This window comes from Doryrhamphus excisus, chromosome 18, assembly GCF_030265055.1.
Source record: "Doryrhamphus excisus isolate RoL2022-K1 chromosome 18, RoL_Dexc_1.0, whole genome shotgun sequence".
Classification (NCBI taxonomy): domain Eukaryota; kingdom Metazoa; phylum Chordata; class Actinopteri; order Syngnathiformes; family Syngnathidae; genus Doryrhamphus; species Doryrhamphus excisus.
Window position 1 is genome coordinate 8,107,769 of NC_080483.1, and position 20,647 is coordinate 8,128,415.

General features: G+C 39.0%; 2 protein-coding genes across 2 annotated transcripts in view; both read left to right on the forward strand.

Annotated features, from left to right (window-relative positions):
• The window catches only part of myg1 (myg1 exonuclease), a 31,962-nt gene extending 27,070 nt beyond the window's left edge, over nucleotides 1-4,892 (forward strand). The window contains exon 7 of the mRNA XM_058055721.1: nucleotides 3,435-4,892. Coding sequence (XP_057911704.1) covers nucleotides 3,435-3,624 — 190 coding nt within the window. The 3' untranslated portion in view covers nucleotides 3,625-4,892. The remainder of the gene's footprint in view (nucleotides 1-3,434) is intronic.
• Nucleotides 4,893-8,771: 3,879 nt separating this feature from the next.
• Nucleotides 8,772-18,086, forward strand: LOC131106220 (leucine-rich repeat-containing protein 3-like). The gene is made up of 3 exons (XM_058055090.1): nucleotides 8,772-8,881; nucleotides 11,664-11,754; nucleotides 16,387-18,086. Exon 3 carries the CDS (start codon nucleotides 16,438-16,440, stop codon nucleotides 17,290-17,292), a length of 855 nt encoding a protein of 284 aa, XP_057911073.1. The 5' UTR covers nucleotides 8,772-8,881; nucleotides 11,664-11,754; nucleotides 16,387-16,437; the 3' UTR covers nucleotides 17,293-18,086.
• The last annotated feature ends 2,561 nt before the right edge of the window (nucleotides 18,087-20,647 follow it).

Consider the following 20,647-nt stretch of genomic DNA (forward strand, 5'->3'; position numbering starts at 1 on the left):
CCCCCCCCCCCGTCTCCCTATCTGGCCACCTCACCTTTCGCACGTAACCTCATCTCTTTCCTCACATTTTTTTTTTCCACTCTGCTGCAGAATCTCATCAGGCGGCGGTGCCTATTCAACTCCTAAGACAGGCGTATGATTAAGGCGGTAAAGCTGTTCAAAAGCTTTAATTGAATGCAAACACAGTACGGTTGGTGTGGTACTCCAGTGAGAACAGAACAAAAGAATAATGTCTTGGATATATATATATATATATATTACATACTGTATATACTGTACATACAAACAAACATTCGTTGTGTCTGGGCATCTCTAAGCGTCCCAAAAGGCAGTTGCCAACTCTGCAAAAGGGGCGTTATTAGCACCTGTGTCCCTGTCACTGCACCTGGGAGGAAGGGAGGTCTATTTTTATCAGCATCACATTGCAAGTAAGAATGTGAGTGAGGAAGGATGGAAGCCGCCCCACCTTCTTGGTGATGCATTACATGGAATAGGTGTGCATTCTGGCAGATATATGAGCTGAAGAAGGAAAAAAAATAGACCTCTCCTCCTGGAACCCGACCTACATCTTGGATTTGTACTCTATAGTTTAGGTCTCTGTGCGGCACATCTACTTTGCTAATTGTGGAGTGTATATTTAGAGCGGTCATCAGGAGAATCGGAGCTTATGACCTGTCATAACATTCCCTCCTACTCATTCCCTCATTACCAACCCTGTTGACCTTTTCCATGCAGCCTGACTTACAGCCATAGAATGGAGCTATCGACCACTTGATTCATTTAACAGGGATTAGGGCAGTGCTTTACCTTCCTCCCCAGGCTGCTTTTATGAGAATGAGCTTGTATTGACATGAAATGATAGCAGGGGCTGCAACGTGTCGGTGGGACTACTTAACGTATTTTCTCATCCAGTTTAATAATGTTTTGGAACTGGCAGCAACACTACGTACATCTGCAATATCGAAACAAGATGGCCAAAAGGTGTTTACTGAAGATAACTTTTCACCATGGCTGCACAGTGGACGAGTGGTTAGTGCACAGACCTCACAGCGAGGAGACCAGGGTTCAATTCCACCCTTGGCCATCTTTGTGTGGAGTTTGCATGTTCTCCGGGTACTCCGGTTTCCTCCCACATTCCAAAAACATGCTAAGTTAATTGGTGAATGAATTAATGAATGAATGAATGAAGCTGGTAGCTAGGAGACCTGTGTTCGATTCCCCCCTCGGCCATCTCCGTGTGGAGTTTGCATGTTCTCCCCGTGCATGTGTGGGTTTTCTCCGGGTACTCCGGTTTCCTCCCACATTCCAAAAACAGCGCGCAGACCTCACAGCTAGGAGACCAGGGTTCAGTTCCACCCTCGGCCATCTCTGTGTGGAGTTTGCATGTTCTCCCTGTTTTGTCCGGGTACTCCGGTTTCCTCCCACATTCCAAAAACATGCTATGTTAATTGGCGACTCCTAATTGTCCATAGGTATGAATCTGAGTGTGAATGGTTGTTTGTCTATATGTGCCCTGTGATTGGCTGGCGACCAATCCAGGGTGTACCCCGCCTCTCGCCCAAAGACAGCTCGTGAGGATAAGCGGTAGAAAATGAATGAATGAATGACCTTGTCACCCTGAGGGGTTTTTATTACGGATGTTCACTGTTGGCTTTCTTACCGATATATTGAGATTGTCCAGCACATCAATATGAATACCGATGTAAGCAGCACATCTTTGCTCAATCTAATGTCAGGTCACATCTTGTATAATGAATGAACATATTATGCTTCTTTCACTGTGCAAAATACTGCAATATGCAATGTAACTTGTAGAAAAAGTGCAATTTTTTTATTTTTATGAAGCTCTGGACTCATACAATCAGTGGAATTCAGCATGAACGCAGCATGAAGGAAAGCCCTCACATAACCAGTGCTTTCATTTCATTTTCAATTTCATATTCACAATCCGGCGGCACGGCGGTCGAGTGGTTAGCGCTCAGACCTCACAGCTAGGAGACCAGGGTTCAATTCCACCCCCTTCCACCATCTCTGTGTGGAGTTTGCATGTTCTCCCCGTGCATGTGTGTGTTTTCTCCGGGTACTCCGGTTTCCTCCCACATTCCAAAAACATGTTATTTATATAATTGGCGACTCCAAATTGTCCATAGGTATGAATGTGAGTGTGAATGGTTGTTTGTAAGACAAATACTGCAATATGCAATGTAACTCGTAGAAAAAGTGCCATTTATTATTTTTATGAAGCTCTGGACTCATACAATCAGTGGAATTCAGCATGAACGCAGCATGAATGAAAGCCCTCACGTAACCAGTGCTTTCATTTCATTTTCAATTTCATATTCACAATCCAAAGGACAAACGTCATTACTTCTTCATAATTGTGGTCCATAAATACAATACTTTCACCAGAACTAGTTAAGAGTTCATGTGTGTTTGCCTCAAGATTGCGGCGGAAGAACAGTGTGTGCCTCCTGCTCAGCCACACCGACGTTGAATAACATTGCTTATTAACTTTGTGCACTTCATTACGTCTCTGAAGCGGAAGTGCGCCAAAGAAAAGGAAAGCCACCACCATGTAAGTGAAAATGAACATAAAGGATTATGATCTTTATGACTGAAGATATTTAATGCTAGAGGGGTCATGGTTTCTGTGTGCTGTTACAAGGAGATATTGGAAGGAGGTCGAAAGACAACCAATGGGGTAGTTTTATTTTGTGTATTTTATCTATTTTTATTACTGTAATTTGTTTGTCCTTCATGTGTTCTGTGTACAGACTTCTGAGTTTGGGTTTATGTTCTGACTTAAAGTCGACTTTCTGTCTGGGATCAGAACTGCTAACCCGAGGACCACTTGTATTCGTACTTTTCATCGAGCGTCTGTGATTTGTTTCAAGAAAATCGGAGCATGAGGTTGGCTTGACATATTTAATTTTGTAGTCGTTTTATGCAGAGAGCTATATCAGAATGAAAAAAAATGGCGGTAGAGTAGGCACATAGAAAGCAACGTTGGAAGACAATTTAGATAAATGACCCTTCACAATGAGAAGGAGAAACGTGTAGCTGTAGACTACATTTATATGAATTTTTCTTCCTGCGTGCGCTCCCTTCAGAGACACGTCGTGTCGGTAAGGTCAACCCTCCCCGAGCACAATCTTCCCCCTGATTGACGGCAGACTTGGGTGGCCTCATGCGACTGCGCCGGTCTGTGATTTTCCACATTACCGGATGAGAAGAATAAAGCTGATTGCTTCTGTTGACGTATTTGCGGCAGCTGATTGAGGCCATGTGATGTTTACTGCAGATCAGGGCGACATGAAGACATGCAGACGCAACACTTTTTGTACATGGCGGGGTGTGTCAACAGGAGGTGAATAGCTCACCCCATGCGGTGTGCATCTGTATGCAAACTCATCCGCCTCGTCTTCCCGTGCCAGGTTGTCCCTGCTAGAGGAGTGGCGCGGCGTCCGCGACCAGGACCTGTCGACGCTTAGCGGCATCAAGGGCTGCATCTTCGTCCATGCTGCAGGTTTCATTGGTGGGAACACGACGCAGGAAGGAGCCTTAGAGATGGCCAGGAGGACGCTGCAGGCTGCTGGACGGTCACCTGCCAACGGTGACTGTTGACAAATCAGGAAGGTCCTTTTGTTCAGTCCTATAGAAGATATGGAAAATGCCTCAATGCTGGTCTACAAAAAGTGGAAACCCAAGCAAAAATAAATATCATATAGAGTCAAAAGGGCCGATTTTTTTGACACTGAGCTATATGACTTAAAATAACTTCATCTAGTGTTAGATTTCCATATTTTGTAGTGTGTAAATTAGGTACACCTCTGTAGTCCAAAACAAGAGTGGGTTAAAATTCAGCCTTTGCAAAGATAGTATGAAAATTACTAAACGATAATAATGCAGATAGATGTGTTTCTAATATCTTGGTTTTTTTTTTACTTAAAGCCAAAATATTAGAAAGTCATCAATATGTGATGAAGTAAAGTTAAAATGACAGCCATGTTAATAAAGCCGGAAAAGTCATAATTTGGATCAACACAATTGTATACTCTTTCCCACATATTCCTGTAGGAACACAAAATCATTTGCAAGAAAAATAAGGATATTGTACACCACCTCTCTGTATGACCATTTTTCTTGTCAATTGCATAATTACATTTTATTATATATATTATTATTATATATATATATATGTTATATATATGTATTATATATTATTATTATTATTATTATACATTCTTTCATTCATTTTCTACCGCTTTTTCCTCACAAGGGTCGCGGGGGTGCTGGAGCCTATCCCAGGCACCCTGGACTGGTCGGCAGCCAATCACAGGGGACATATAGACAAACAACCATTCACACTCACATTCATACCTATGGACAATTTGGAGTCACCAAATTATTATATATAATATATATATTATAATATGTATTATTTATTATATATCTGTTATTATTTGCAAAGAAAATTATGGTAGGGAAAACCCACAAAAGTGAATTTTTTTTTGCACCAATATGACTTGATTACTACTAACGCTGAAGCATTTTACTTGTCATTTGCATAATTGAATTTTAGTAAGATGCATTATTTGCAAGAAAATTACGAATAAAAACCCAACAAAAAATCTTTGATCCCCGTCTTCATCTGTTCTCATCATGTGACATTTTATAAAATAAATGGACTCTTTACACACGTCATTTGTTTTTGTCGATTAATTTTTTTTGCAATGCGTTATATGTGCTTCCTAAAACAGTGTAACAATGTAAGCACCCTAGCAGAGGTAAATGGACGTTATTATCTTTGTAAAGGCAGACTTTGTATTTATATCTCATCCTTTTTCCAGGTGAGTGGTCAGTCTGTGTTGGCATTCATTTACAATAAAACACACTTGTCATTACAGTTTGGTTCGTGCTTTTTTTTTTAAGGTTTGGCAGCAAAACACCCCCCCCTCTACCCCCCTCAAAAAAGTCAGCCCATTTCAAGCTTTTAAGCCGTCAGCCAAGGTACTCCCTCAAAGCCTGAGAATAAACCAGCACAGAGGGGTTGGCTCTTTTCATTTCTGGCACGCTTGCATTAAGCAGCATACTACAAAGAGACGCAAGGGCTATTTTCTGCCAGGCAGCCATCAAAGCGCCTAACTCGGCCCTGATTAATTCAGGGAAATTACATTTACAAAGCCCACAAAGAGGTGCCTCCTTATGGCGGTCCATGTTCTGGTGACGAGCAGTCCAATGAGCTGGACTGTCAATTTCCTTTTGGTAAAGTTGGATAAGGGGAAGGACTCTTGATTTTTTTTTTTTTTTGTTCCTACCTCATAACCCTACCTGTTCCTCCCATCTTATTGCATTTGCTCCCACGGAAAAGTCATGCATTTAGCATTACTTTCATTGTCGTTCACTGGTGCAGACTGATGATTTTTTCAGCCTTTTTGAATTCTTGATCTTGTCATTTTTGTGCTCACACTAGCAATGAATGACGACAAATGAATGCAGCAATGTCTCGCACGATAGTGTCAATACTCGGCCGCATTGTGCTAGACCTGAGCTGAGGTCTCGATAAGATCCACACACAATGTTGCATTCAGTGGTTTGTATTCTAATTGCCATTATGTTTGAGTGAATGGCTGTGTAGTAACTGACCTCTCTGGAGCGCAAAGATATTCACGTTCTCTTGTTTAATAAAAAGGGATTTTATTATATAGAAAGGGCCAATATGTACTGAAACGCTTGTGGCTGTCTCCAGTCTATCCCATTTCTTTAATTTTGTATTGTCGTTCAGCGAGAGCACACGATTTGGACACACGTTCTTTCCAGTGTGACATTGACATACGGTAAGACTTCTTTTTTTATGTTGTTAGCGTCATTAATTTCTTCCCGAAAGTCAGACTCTAACTGAAACGGATGCTAACCGAGAAAATAATATAAATGCACTTAATCAGTTCCAGAAAGCCATAAACGCTAACTCTAAACATGTTTTATAATTTTACCGCTTTTTCCTCACGAGGGTCACGGGGGTGCTGGAGCCTATCCCAGCTGTCTTGGGGCGAGAGGCAGGTTACACCCTGGACTGGTCGCCAGCCAATCACAGAGCACATATAGACAAACAACCATTCACACTCACATTCATACCTATGGACAATTTGGAGTCGCCAATTAACCTAGCATGTTTTTGGAATGTGGGAGGAAACCGGAGTAGTAGCTATAATATAATATAATATTATGCTATAATATGCTACAATTATAAGTAGCTATTATAGTCGCAATACTCTAAAAATTGGAAGAATCTTGCACGTTGCAGATGAATAACATGTTTGAGGTTAGTTGCAGATAGCAACATTTTGATAATGTTCTGGCAAAACAAGTTTAGTGGCTTTGTTTGGGTTGAAATAAGCTATGAAAATAAATGAGTAGCTCCCGGCCATTTTCATTTTGGAAAAGTAGCTTTCAGAGGAAAAAAAAAACAAAAAAGGTTGGAGAACCCTGAACTAGAAAATAACCTGCCAACACACAAACAAGATTACAATATATATAGTCTGCTTTTGCTGTTTGACTCACAATGGGATATCATAATGGAATGCAATAATGGAATATTCTGCCCCAAAGGATTTAAAAAAAATGTATTATCTCTGTGTGTTATGATTCAAATGTGTTATCATGTTGACTCACCATGAATGCTGTAATAGCTGGGGAACTTTTTTACCTAATCGAGGGGTACTCAGCTGGTCTCGTCCTGAGGTCTACATTTTGCCATGGTCATTAAGTGGTGACCCACTTGGGAGAATAACCTTCAAAACTGATGCATCGCATCAGTTTAAACAAAAATATCCTCAATTACATCTTCTAAATGTATTAATGCCAGCTACAAAAAAGTGTATACTATAAATAAGTATTTGTATATACAGTATCAAGAAAAAAAATCTGAAATATTTTTTTAAAATATTTCAAAATAAACATAATAGACTAATAGAGTATTAACCAATTAAATATTTTAATGTAATTTTTCACTGCCATGCACTTTGGGGTCCCGACCCAGCAGTTGAGTAATAATTGGACATGATTCATTTATGCAAATTTCTGGAAATGTGGAAACAGCCAGAAGCCAATCAGATGGTGAACTATGGAATCGCGACTGTGATTTTAATATGGAAATGGCAGTGGGCCAAGCATCATTGGTTTGCATTTTAAACCCTCCAACCTTGGTGTTCCCAGTGTCTCTGACAGCGTTTAACACTTGGGTTTGTAGTAATTCTACATTTCTTCCACTTGTTAGATTATTCAGATCAAAACAAGTAGATCAATTAATCACCATTACCATTAATTAACATCAACATTAATAATGGCAGCACCATGTCTCTCCACTCTAAATTGGTTCTCCTGATGTCCGGTGTGTGTCATGACGACGTAACGTGGCGGCCATACCACCGCTTTATAACACACGTCATACATAGAGGAGATTTGTGTTGCCAATTTACCAATTTTACATTTTACAGTGCATGAAGAGGTAGATAAAGCCGACCTCTTGGATTACTTCAAATGCAGCTACTGCCATCTTTTAGAGTTAAAAACTAGCATCAGAGCTTGTGTTTTTTTTGGCACTGCGTGAACTAGACACCCTTACGGTTATTTGCTTCTGTAGCCAACGCACACAGAAACTTCTTTCTCTTTGGGCTTTTCCCTTCAGGGGTCGCCACAGCAACCAACCATGTCGTCTACATCTGTCTCTCTCACACCAACTACCCTCATGTCCTCCTTCACTACATCCATAAACCTCATCTATGGTCTTCTTCTACGCCTCCTACCTGGCAACATCCTTCTACCAATATATTCACTATCTCTCCTCTGGACATGTCCCAAACATCTCAGTCTGGCCTCTCTGACTCTGTCTCCAAGGCCTCTAACATGTAATGTCCCTCTGATGTACTCCTTCCTGATCCTATCCATCCTGGTCACTCCCAATGAGAAACTCAGCATCCTCATCTCTGCTACCTCCAGTTCTGGTTCCTGTCTTTTTCCTCAGTGGTACTGTCTCTAGACCAAACAACATGGCTGGTATATAGGAGACTTGCTATAGTTCATTAAAAAGCTGTGTTACAACCGCAAATGTAATAACTGCCCACAAACGTAATAAACCACAAACGTAATACAAATCTGCAGCTTTGAATGTAATAATCCCGCAAATGTAATAAATTTCCCACAAACGTAATAAAATTTGCCTACTGCAAACGTAATACTGAATTTACTGCAAATGTAATATGAGACAAAATAATGATCTTTGTGATGTTTTTTCTTTTAATGAGGGAGAAGGTGTAGATGTCATTTTGAGGATTTTAACAAGATAATTCTTTTTTTTGTGGGAAATGTATTACATTTGCGGGATTATTACATTCAAAGCTGCAGTTATTACGTTTGTGGGTGTAACAAACCTGTATTGCATTTATGGTCCTTAATACAATATATGTTGTGTTCTTAATTAATTAATTCATTCATTCATTTTCTACCGCTTTTCCTCATGAGGGTCACACGGGGTGCTGGAGCCTATCCCAGCTGTCTTCCAGTGAGAGGCGTAGTACACCCTGACTGGTCACCAGCCAATCACAGGGCACATATAGACAAACAACCATTATATTTTTATGTTGTTTGTATTCCATCTACTGATGTACAGATTGCACATGTTTTTGTCGTGTGCATTTGTACCCGACTCTAAAGGTTCCACTGTGCTACGTAGAGGCTGAGTGGAGCACCTGCCCCCATCCTGACCTGTTTTTAGTGGATTGAATCCTGTGAGAACGGCAGGCGGCTGACAAGGAACGCTCCGCTGCTTTTCCTTTATGACTCCTCAGCACTCTATCAGGCTCACTCACGTCCACACTGCAGGGTGTGTGTGTTCTTTTGTAAATGTCCTCCTTCTTCTTCTTCGGTACCCACAATCACATCCTTGCTTGTTGCTGATGGATCTTTTTTTTTTTTTCTGCTATCAGCCAATGTTTGCAGCTTAGCTTCATTCCGCTTTGTGTTTTGCTGAAATAGATAATGCCCTCACTTGGCTGAGTCCACTTAGTCAAGGCCATCCCCAAACAGATGCTCGACTCTTGTTATTGCTGCATATCACATGTGCTTCTTTGACTTCTCTTCGTTCTTGAAAAAAAACAAAGCTGCTCGTCCCCGTGCAGCTGTGTGTGTCCTCTGTCAGAGGAGGAGATACAAAAAAATAAATAAATGAAAAAAGTCGCTGAAAAATAAGTGAGAAACATTTCTCTTGCAGCATTTTAGATCACATTTGTCAGGCCTGGAAATGTCAGTTTTGACTAAGTTGATGGGTGAAGGGCATGCTGCATGGGGAAGGAGAGGAGGAAGCCATGAACACCCTGAGGGCCTTTTGGCAGATTGACACTTTTTTTTGCTTACTTACTTGCAAAAAAAAAAAGAGCAGCAGGACTCTCTCTGCAAGAATATACATTTTTTCATTATGTAGGCAATTGTTATAGAGATTTACGACTTTGGTTTAGATATGTAATCCATCAGCTTTAAAAGTACAGCTCTCACATTTTAGTATGCATTTTATTATAGCTTCTTAGGGAGCAATACTACAGAAATTGATATACTTTAGAGACACGTACAGCTATATACGGACTGCTGCTGAAAAAAAGAAAAAAAGAGTCAAGACAAAATAGAGTGGTTAGCATGTTAAGCATACAGTCAGGAGATCAGGGGTTTGAATCCCTGCTTGGGACTCTTTGTATGCAGTTTGCAAGTTCTCTTTGTGCATACAAGGGTTTTCTCCGGGTACTCCGTTTTCCTCCCAACATTCCAAAAACATGCTAGGTTAATTGGTGACTCCAAATTGTCCATAGGTATGAATGTGAGTGTGAATGGTTGTTTGACTACACAGTATGTGCCCATTGCAAAAAATTGCGTTTAAATTTTAAAAAAATAATCTACTGGTTTATTCATGACATGGCATTGGCATGGCAAGATGTTACTTCTTATCTGGACATCCTTCCATCCTTCCTCTCGGCAGACCTCGAGCTTATGTAAATTTCCCGCTTAAGCAATTTAGCGCAACATGTTATGAAACAACAGCTGTTAAGCATCCTCAGGTTAGGTTAAATTTGTATTCAAAGCAGTTGGAGTCAGGGGGCACTAAACCCCCAAAATAATCAAAACATTATTTCTTTTTATCGCTGTGTAAGACTATAAAGTAGTTCATTGGTACAGTTCAACTTGAATCAAATTTATGAATTGAATTCATGAGGGTCATGATGCATGCATGGTAACATTTAAAGAGTGAACAAACTGACACAAGGAGAAAAGGTCAGACTAAGACTATCCATCCATCCAATTCTATACTGTTTATCCTGATGAGGGTCGTGAGGGTGCTGGAGCCTATCCCAGCTGTCTTCGGGCAAGAGGCAGGGTACACCCTGGACTGGTGGCCAACCAATCACAGGGCACATATAGACAAACAACCATTCACACTCACATTCATACCTATGGACAATTTGGAGTCACCAATTAACCTAGCATGTTTTTGGAATGTGGGAGGAAACCAGAGTACCCGGAGAAAACCCACACATGCATGGGGAGAACATGCAAACTCCACACAGAGATGGCCGAGGGGGGAATCGAACACAGGTCTCCTCGCTACCATACATTCATTTTCTACTGCTTATCCTCACAAGGGTCCTAGCTGTCTTTGGGCTAGAGGGGGGTACACCCTGGACTGGTGGCCAGCCAATTACAGGGCACATATAGACAAACAACCATTCACACTCACATTCATACCACAATTTGGAGTCGCCAATTAACTATGCATATTTAAAGTGTAAATCGCAATATAGCTGAATTATATATGATATATTAATATATGCGACCTGTCCAGGGTGTGCCGGCCTCTCGTTCGATGTCAGCTGGGATAGGTTCCATCTTATCCCACAATCCAAGTGAGGCTAAGCAGTAGAGAAAGTGGATGAGTATTAATGTATAATTAATATGTATATATTTATTATTATTCCCCATTAGCCAGGAAACTGTTGGTTTTTTTTTTTTATTTCAATTTTGTTGGGGGTCTCTTTCTCTCTAGTTGAATAATCCAGCTCTTGTTTTGGATCTTATCATAATGTATCAACATTGAAAAGGTTACTGCTAGTCACTTCATTTTTTTTGTATTTGATTTTACTATAGAATGTGATGTACCTAATATTGTGACCACTAAATCACATATAAGCTCATCTCCCCACCCCTTTTTCACAATTCTTGATGCCTTTTTTTTTTTTTTTTGCACCCGTGCCATTTCATATTATCCCCCACCCCAGCTTCCCGTCCTCTTCAAATGTTCATGCCCCCCTTCACATCTTCTCAGTGGAGAGATCTTGTGGATGACACCAATGAGAAATAGGAAAGGAGTAGAACTAGGAGGTCACGTGTAGATAAACAAGGGTGAGGACAAGTAAAATGCACCTTGGTGGGGAGGGAGTGTGTGAGGGAGTGTGTGAGGGAGTGTGTGAGAGAGAGTGTGTGTGTGAGCGAGAAAGCCACGCCCACTCCTCTTTATTCTAAGCCCTCTTTCTCTCTCCTCCAGTCATTGATGAAGCCTCCAGCTGACACACAGCAGAGCAGAAGAAGAAAACACTAATAAAATGTTTGTATGTACGTGACAGAAAGATGACAGATAATCAGCTTTTGGGAAGAAGGTGCTGAAAAGCTGCAACAGGATTTGAACACCTATTACTTGAGAGGAGCCATTCACATGTAAGTAGTTCTATTTTTCCCTTTTTAAGCAAAAGTGGATTCCTGCCTTTTTAAACCTTAAAACATTATGATTTAAAAAATGAGCTACAATGTTCTTGCCTTTTACCTTCAACTGTTTTGTGTAGATTTGAACCTCTACAGGCAGTGACTATGTTACAGTAATTAATACAGGTACTTTGTTAATTTGTTATAAACCTACAAGATAAATCATTTTTTAAAATTGTAGTTATAATTTTCAATTATTTTATCTATCTATTGTTCATGGATTATTCTTTATTATTTTTTATTTTTTATTATTTAAATTTATGTAGATATTTCTGCATTTTTATTTTTGTATACATATGTTGGTTTTGACTATTTTATTTTCTTATTCCTTTAATATTTTATGTATTTTAAATTTTTAATTTTTAATTTTTGTCTAATTTATATACGATGAATGTACTTTTATATTATTTATTTACTTCTTTATAACTTATTTATATGTTTATATGTTCAACAATTTTTCCCCCCTTTTCTTTCACTGCTGGATAAGCCAGGGGTATGCAAAATGTGGCCCCGGGAACCATTTGAGGCCATTTTTTATTGGCCAAGGGCATATACTACAGCGGAAATTCAACACTGTCCAAATCAGAAACTTGGACAGAAAACACAGAAAACATGGAAATGACCCAAATACCTGTAAAATGCCATCTGCAGACCAAAATGGGAGCCCACATACAGTATGCGTACAGTACAGCATCAGCTCTGGTGGGGTTGGTGCATCCTATCATGATTTCCTGTCAGTCACTGGTGGCAGCTATTTGTAACTCTCCTGCTAAGCAGGGTCCCGACCTCCTAAAATATGTAAATTTTTGCTTGCATGATTGGGAAGTTTTCAAGTATGTAAAAGCCCTCAAAAAGATAATTTGTCTACCAGAAAATGAGGGAGAATGAGCTCCACTCATTTATTCAGCAACAGTTAAATAGAGTGATAACTAATGCTGTGTCATTACCAGAAGTTACTACTTATCTGGACATCTGCGGGAGTGGGACTCTTGGCAGACCCTGAGCTTATGTAGCGGGTGGACTTCACACTTATGGAATTTACCAAAAAATTGTTATGACAGAACAACTGTTAAACAATCTCAAGGTCAAGTTGACCTCTTATACAGTGCATTTGGAGCTCAGTGGAAAAATTCCACACTTTAAGGGGTCGCTAAACCCCCAAAACAAACAAATACGTTCAACAATACTATAAATTCCCCACTTTAAGGGGTCCCTTAACCCCCAAAACAAACAAATACGTTCAACAATACTATAAATTCCCCACTTTAAGGGGTCCCTAAACCCCCAAAACAAACAAATATATTCAACAATACTATAAATTCCCCACTTTAAGGGGTCCCTTAACCCTCAAAACAAACAAATACGTTGAACAATACTATAAATTCCCCACTTTAAGGGGTCCCTTAACCCCCAAAACAAACAAATACGTTCAACAATACTATAAATTCCCCACTTTAAGGGGTCCCTTAACCCCCAAAACAAACAAATACGTTCAACAATACTATAAATTCCCCACTTTAAGGGGTCCCTTAACCCCCAAAACAAACAAATACGTTCAACAATACTATAAATTCCCCACTTTAAGGGGTCCCTAAACCCCCAAAACAAACAAATATATTCAACAATACTATGAATTCCCCACTTTTAGGTGTCCCTAAACCCCAAAACAAACAAATATATTCAACATTACTATAAATTCCTCATTTTAAGGGGTCTCTAAACCCCCAAAACAAACAAATATATTCAACAATACTATAAATACCCCACTTTAAGGGGTCTCTAAACCCCCAAAACAAACAAATATATTCAACAATACTATAAATTCACCACTTTAAGGGGTCCCTAAACCCCCAAAACAAACAAATATATTCAACAATACTATAAATTCCCCACTTTGAGGGGTCCCTAAACCCCCAAAACAAACAAATATATTCAACAATACTATAAATTCCCCACTTTAAGGGGTCCCTAAACCCCCAAAACAAACTAATATGTTCAACAATATTATAAATTCCACACTTTAAGGGGTCGCTAAACCCCCAAAACAAACAAATATGTTCAACAATCCTATAAATTCCCCACTTTAAAGGGTCCCTAAACAAACAAATATGTTCAACAATACTATAAATTCCATACTTTAAGGGGTCGCTAAACCCCCAAAACAAACAAATATATTCAACAATACTATATAAATTACACAATATTGATGACATTAGTTACAGTTCAAATTCATTTTGTTTCTTCACTTGACTCGAGTTCATAAATGGACTTCATGGGGATTATGATGCATGAATGGGAACATTTAAAGTACCAGTAAGAAAGGGTAGGACTAAATAAGCATGTTGAATTGTGCAAGTGAAACCATGTGATGTGATCACCATGTGATGATTGTTAATCACATCCAAAACAAATGAACCCACGCCTATACTACCAGTAGGAAGCATACAAGGTGTAAATGGGAATAATAGTTCTCCAATTTTTTTCCGTCTGCTTTTGCACGGTCATGCAGCCATACTAACTATCCGTGTTGCTGTTGGAGTGGATTTTATGTATAGAAACAAAAAAGCACCTCATTAATAAAGCTGTGGAAAACACACACAAAGAGCACCATCTCATATAATAAATATCGAGCTGACATCATTTTTTTGGCCCCACATACTGCGGATCAAAAGTCTCGCAGGCAGACAGGTGAAGTAATGGGGCTCTAAAATAGATTTGCACACGTATAATCTCGGCTCTCCGGCCACAGCCTGCACAGTTTAATGAGATCCAAGTTGCAAAGACGGTGTCTCTGTTGTCTGTTTGAATGATAAAAATGGACAACACCTCATGGCGTCATAGCAATACTCATATCATCCAAATATGCCACCTCGGGGTCCTGCCTTGCATATATAATATCATAATTTTACTTAGTTCTTATACACAATATTAGGCACAGTTATCTCATAATAAATTATTATGATATAAAATCACATTTTGAACTTTTACCAAAGTGCAAAAGGGAGGATCCTCGGAGCCGCCCACTACTGGCCTATTTCTCCCTGCTTTGTCTTTTATTGACGCTACGAGACGCGAGCTGGATTGATGTTCTCAGCGTTAATAACGTGCGGTGGGCCTTACTTACACATCGATCCCTCCCCCTTTTCGTCACTTACAATGCATGCATAACACACACACACACACACGCACAGCCATGAAATATGATGGAGCCAGGGGCTTATACGGCATCATGGGAAGATAAATAGATGGGTAAGTGAGACGTATTGATGAGGGTCAGACTATACTGTACATATGGTATGGATGGTCATGTCTCATCATTTTAATGCAGAAATCTGCTATTTACACATCAGGAAGTCACTCTAGACCAAAAAGATTGTTTTATTTTTTTGATTGAACAGGTAAATAAACAACTCGTTAATTGTGTGGATTACTGTACTTGATATACTTTGTAATGGTAATGGTAATGGTTTTATTTCATTTGAACATGCATCAGATTACAATTGAATGCATCCCATAATCAGTTCACAGTTCCACATGTCCAAAAGGAGTAGGAAGAAGCAAAGCTTATTAAATCCTACCCCTCCATCTGGTACTTTTACAATCAGTAACTGTTACATTTGTTCACTTCCTGCTTTCCATAATACAGTTCAAGTTTTTTTTTGTTTTTTTTTAATAATGTACCTCGTACCGAAGTACAAGGTGATATGACCATCCAATGACATAATGGGTACCATAGTAACTGTCAATATAGTGATATGTATAGCACATCATGACTGGTTCAAGACTCTTCATCCTTGTATTTAGCAAACATCAACTGCTTGTATTGTTTCTTGAATTGGCTCATCGTTGTGCATTGTTTGAGGTCCTTACTCAATCCATTCCACAGTTTGATTCCACGTACTGAAATGCTATGGCTTTTTAACGTAGTCCTAGCATATAAGTGTTTCAAATTTAGTTCTTCCCTGAGATCATAGATCATATTGGATGACATTTTTAGCTAATTGGTTATTTTTAGCTTTATGCATTATTTTAGCTGTTTGAAGATGAACTATATCAGTTTAAAGTTCAAGTATTTGTGATTTTAGAAATAAGGAGTTAGTATGTTCTCTGTAGGCGGCATTATGAATTATCCTTACTGACCTTTTTTGCAGTACATTTAGCGAGTGAAGATTACTTTTATAGTTATTACTCCATATTTCCACACAATGAGTAAGATATGGTGGAACCAGAGAGCAATAAAGAGTGTGGAGTGATTTCTGATTGAGAACAAATTTTGCTTTGTTCAATATTGAAATATTTCTGGCCACCTTATGTTGTATATTTGTAATATGAGGTTTCCAGCTCATATTTTCATTTATTGTGATCCTCAGAAATGTATTTTCGTTCACCCTTTCAATGTCCACACCGTGTATTTGTATTTGCTGGTACGTGTCCTTTCTGCTGCTACCAAATATTATTAATAATAATCTATTATCATCAAAGCATCTTTTTAGTGTGACCATTTCTCTGACCTTTCTAATGATTTCGTGAGAGAAAGTTCCTTGTTGAGTCACATGACTAACTGAACGGTTTTCCTGCCTCTGTCAGATTCTGCTGGTGACATCATCATGTTGTGCGTCGGGGGGCTATGGTGAGGCCATGTACTCGGGCCCGTGTGAGGACAGATGGACCAGCATCACCACGAGAAGAAGATCTAAAGGTGGCGTCCTTCTGCCATGGCTATGCATCCTGTTGTTTTCCACGTCTCTGTGGGGCCAAGCCTCCCCCCAGTGTCCAGCCAGCTGCCACTGTGCCTGGGACACGTCCACTGTGCTCTGCTCGGACGCCGGCCTGCAGGAGATCCCTCAGGGGATCCCGCCGGACACCGTCTCTCTCCATTTGGAGCGCAACAACATCCGCAGCATTCCCGAGAGTGCCTTCAGTGAGCTGGTCCACCTGCGGGACCTCTACTTGTCCCACAACCACATTGACACGCTGTCCTCTGGCGCCCTGCGGCATCTGGGACCGGAGCTCCGCCTCCTCGACCTGTCGCATAACCAGCTGAGACAAGCCAGCAGGGATGAGTTCGGGTCAACGCAAGCAAAGACCCGCCTCTATCACAACCCTTGGCACTGCGACTGCACCCTGCAGGAGCTCATGGAGACGCTCAACTTGGAACCCGAGACGGTCAATGGTATCGTTTGCGAGAGTTCCGTTCGGGGGCTTGGCGAGTCCAGTAGGTGGGAAGAGCTGGGGGGGCTCGGAGAACACGCCGGACAGCCTCTGGTCAGGCTCTTGGACTCTGGGGTGAATTTCTGCAGCCTGCATAGGAAAACCACCGACGTGGCCATGCTGGTCACCATGTTTGTGTGGTTCTTCATGGTGATTGTGTATGTGGTCTACTACGTCAGGCAGAACCAGGCCGAGGCCCGCAGGCATTTGGAGTACCTGAAGAGCTTACCCAGCCCGCGCAAGACCCCCACGGAGACAGACACCCTCAGCACTGGTTTCTGAACCCCTGGTGTCCGATATCCAGAGATATGAAACTGGTTTACCCACTGGTGCTCCTCCACTGGAAAGCAAAGGTAGAAGACAACCAAATAGGAACTGTAGCGCTCTTGAAGCTCTCCTTATAGGACTCCTTGATCACGTGACTCTTGAGAAAGGAGGTTGGTCATCATGTCCACAGAAGTTCAGTTTATGTGATCAAGACAAGGATATTTGTACCCAGATCATCTTTTTATATTTATTCACTGAGCATGTGACTTAGTATTTTATTTCAATGTTTATTTTACTATTGAGCATATGAGTTTAAACAAGGTTTTTTATGTTTTATATTTATTATTTTTGTATTTGCGTTGATTTTACAGGTGATTGGTTTAATTTAGAAAATACTTGAACAAGTGATTTTTTAAAATTCATTACATTATTTATTAATTCTGTTATTTCTGCTTTTATATTTGTATTAGTTTTTATTATTTGTTTATATTTTAATTGACTGATAGCAGTTCATTTGTGTTTTATTTAATCAAATGTTTTTGTTTTAGTTCTATTTTAATGATTTAATTTCGGAATTGTTATTATCACTCTTTTTAATTATTACTATGTTTTATTGATTGAACAAGAAATGTATTGTTTTAGTAAAATGTTTAATTTAGTGACTAAGCAAGTGTTTTTTTTTATTATAATTTTACCGGTAATTAAAAAAATTATTAGCATTTTTATTATTTAAAAAGAAATTTATTGATTAACATTTTAATTAATTTAGCTTTTATAATGTTTAATTTACTGACTGAGCAAGTGTTTTTTTAAATTATAATTTTACCGGTAATTAAAATTTTTTTTTGCATTTTTATTGTTTAAAAAGAAATTTATTGATTAACATTTGAATTAATTTAGCTTTTATATTTTTATATGGATGTTTCATTTTACTCATATTATTATTTTTTTAACAAATTAAAATTATTTCTATCTTTTTCATTATTTATGTATTTCATTTAATTGTTACTGTTACTGATTATTATGATATTTAATATATGTATTTCATTTTTTATATTTAATTTATTTTGTTTTTATTTATTGTGCTTTTCTACTTTGTTTTTATTCAGCTTCATTTTGAGTCTCATGAAAAGCGCTACACAAATAAAATGTACTATTATCATTATTATTATTATTATTATTATTAAGTTACGGCAATTTACAATGTAGCATTTGATCAGTCTTATCAGAACAAGAAAGCTTCTGTCGGCGGGTGGACAGTCATGACATCCAGCCAGTCCCCTTTTTTCCGTTTTTCTTAAGTGCCTGTCTTTTTTTCCAAACAGTTTCTATCAACAGTCTTCAAGATGGTTTTGTAAAACAATCAGGCTTTCTCATATTTGATTTTTTAATGGATTTCACGCTGATGTGAAAAAAAAACAAGCAGTTGTGATTACAAAAAGATGTTTTTTAAATATGAAATCTGTGATGTAAGAAAAGCATGAAACCATGACAGATGAAATGGTTTTAGCATCATAGTTTCATCGTAGCAATCATTCTCAGGCATCAATGTGAGGTTCAAAACCTTTTCAAAGTGTTATTGTTAAATCTCATAAACACATTTCTTCATGTTCTCTTCTTGTTTTGTGTGTCAAGTTCAACTGTGGGGTGTTTTCTTTTATGTCTACTGGTTTTTCCCCCCCCAGTAATGAGACGTCCGTGTAGTATGTAAAGTGTCTTCTGTGCTGTCCTGTCATGTCTTCCAGCGGGGACGAAGACATGATAGTTGATAGTTAGACAAATGTGGCCCACGTTTTTTGGTCTTTGTGTGTGTTTTAATGTTGTTCTTTTTTTACCGCTGGTCTATGGAATAAAAGCTGGAAGTTATTGTCATGTGACCTTCATAATAAACATGAGTGAAGGCAATCTGGTGTTGGTGTCAACTTTAAACCTCGATGTTTTTAAGTGGGCGCTTTTGGGTGGGTGGGGGGGGACTCCACTGCTCATTGAGAAGAGCAATACAGGATGTGTTGTCATGTCGAACAATAACAAAAACAGAGTAGAGTAAAGTAGATAATTATGACTCAAAGTGACTACATGGACATCATTACACCCGGGATCCAATGAAAATTGTGAAACCCACTAGTAGAGAACCACCGTCATCATTCATTCATTCATTCATTTTCTACCGCTTTTCCTCATGATGGTCGCAGGGGTTGCTGGAGCCTATCCCAGTTGTCTTCAAGCGTGAGGCGGGGTACACCCTGGACTGGTCGCCAGCCAATCACAGGGCACATATAGACAAACAACCATTCACACTCACATTCATACCTATGGACAATTTGGAGTCGGCAATTAACCTAGCATGTTTTTGGAATGTGGGAGGAAACCGGAGTACCCGGAGAAAACCCACGCATGCACGGGGAGAACATGCAAACTCCACACAGAGATGGCCGAGGGTGGACTTGAACCCTGGTCTCCTAGCTGTGAGGTCTGCGCGCTAACCACTAGACCGCCGTGCCACCCACTGTCATCATAATAGACAATAACTTTTTTTTTTTCATTTGGGCAAATATATGAAACATTACAGTGCATTTCTTACATCAATCAAAATATAACTTTCCATTATTTACATTTGTATTCAACTATCTGATCACAAGCCCGAAAGGAGTAGGCTGAAGCAAAAGCTTATAAATGCCTACCCCTTTTTGCAAGATATAATCCCCTGTTTTTTCCCCTGTTATTATTATCATTGTAATATTATTATTGTTATTATCATTATCATTATTGTTATAATCTTTATCATTATTACCATCATTATTGTCATTATTATCACCATTATTATAATCATCATTAATATTACAATTTTCATCATTATAGTTGTAACAATTTTTGGATTTTTTAAAATTATTATTTAATTTTACAGACTTCATTGCTTATTGTAGAGTGCTGAATCATTCCATCTGTTGTTTTCTGAAATCCGCAGTATTTATGCGTTTATTGTCAATTTATTAGCCCACTTTTTCCCTCCTAAGTGTAACATTTACATATCATTTTCTGGATTGCATGTGTCTAATCTTGCATTAAAAAACAAGAACTTGAGACTGTGTCTAAACAGGTGACCAACTCACACATCAGTTTCTTCTTTGTTAAGCCCTACCTTGAAGTTTTTAGACGTGCTTTTAGTTTGTGCGTGTCTAGTCTTGTGCATTAAAAAAAACAAGAACTTTCGACTGTGTCTCTTGAATTAAGTGAGGAATTTACAGTAATCCTTCATTTATCGCAGTTAATTACTTCCAGACCTGACTGTGATAAGTGAATTTCCTCAAATTAATTTATAAATGGAATATTTTTGTGGTATAGAAAATCTGTTTACAACCTTCTATATGTG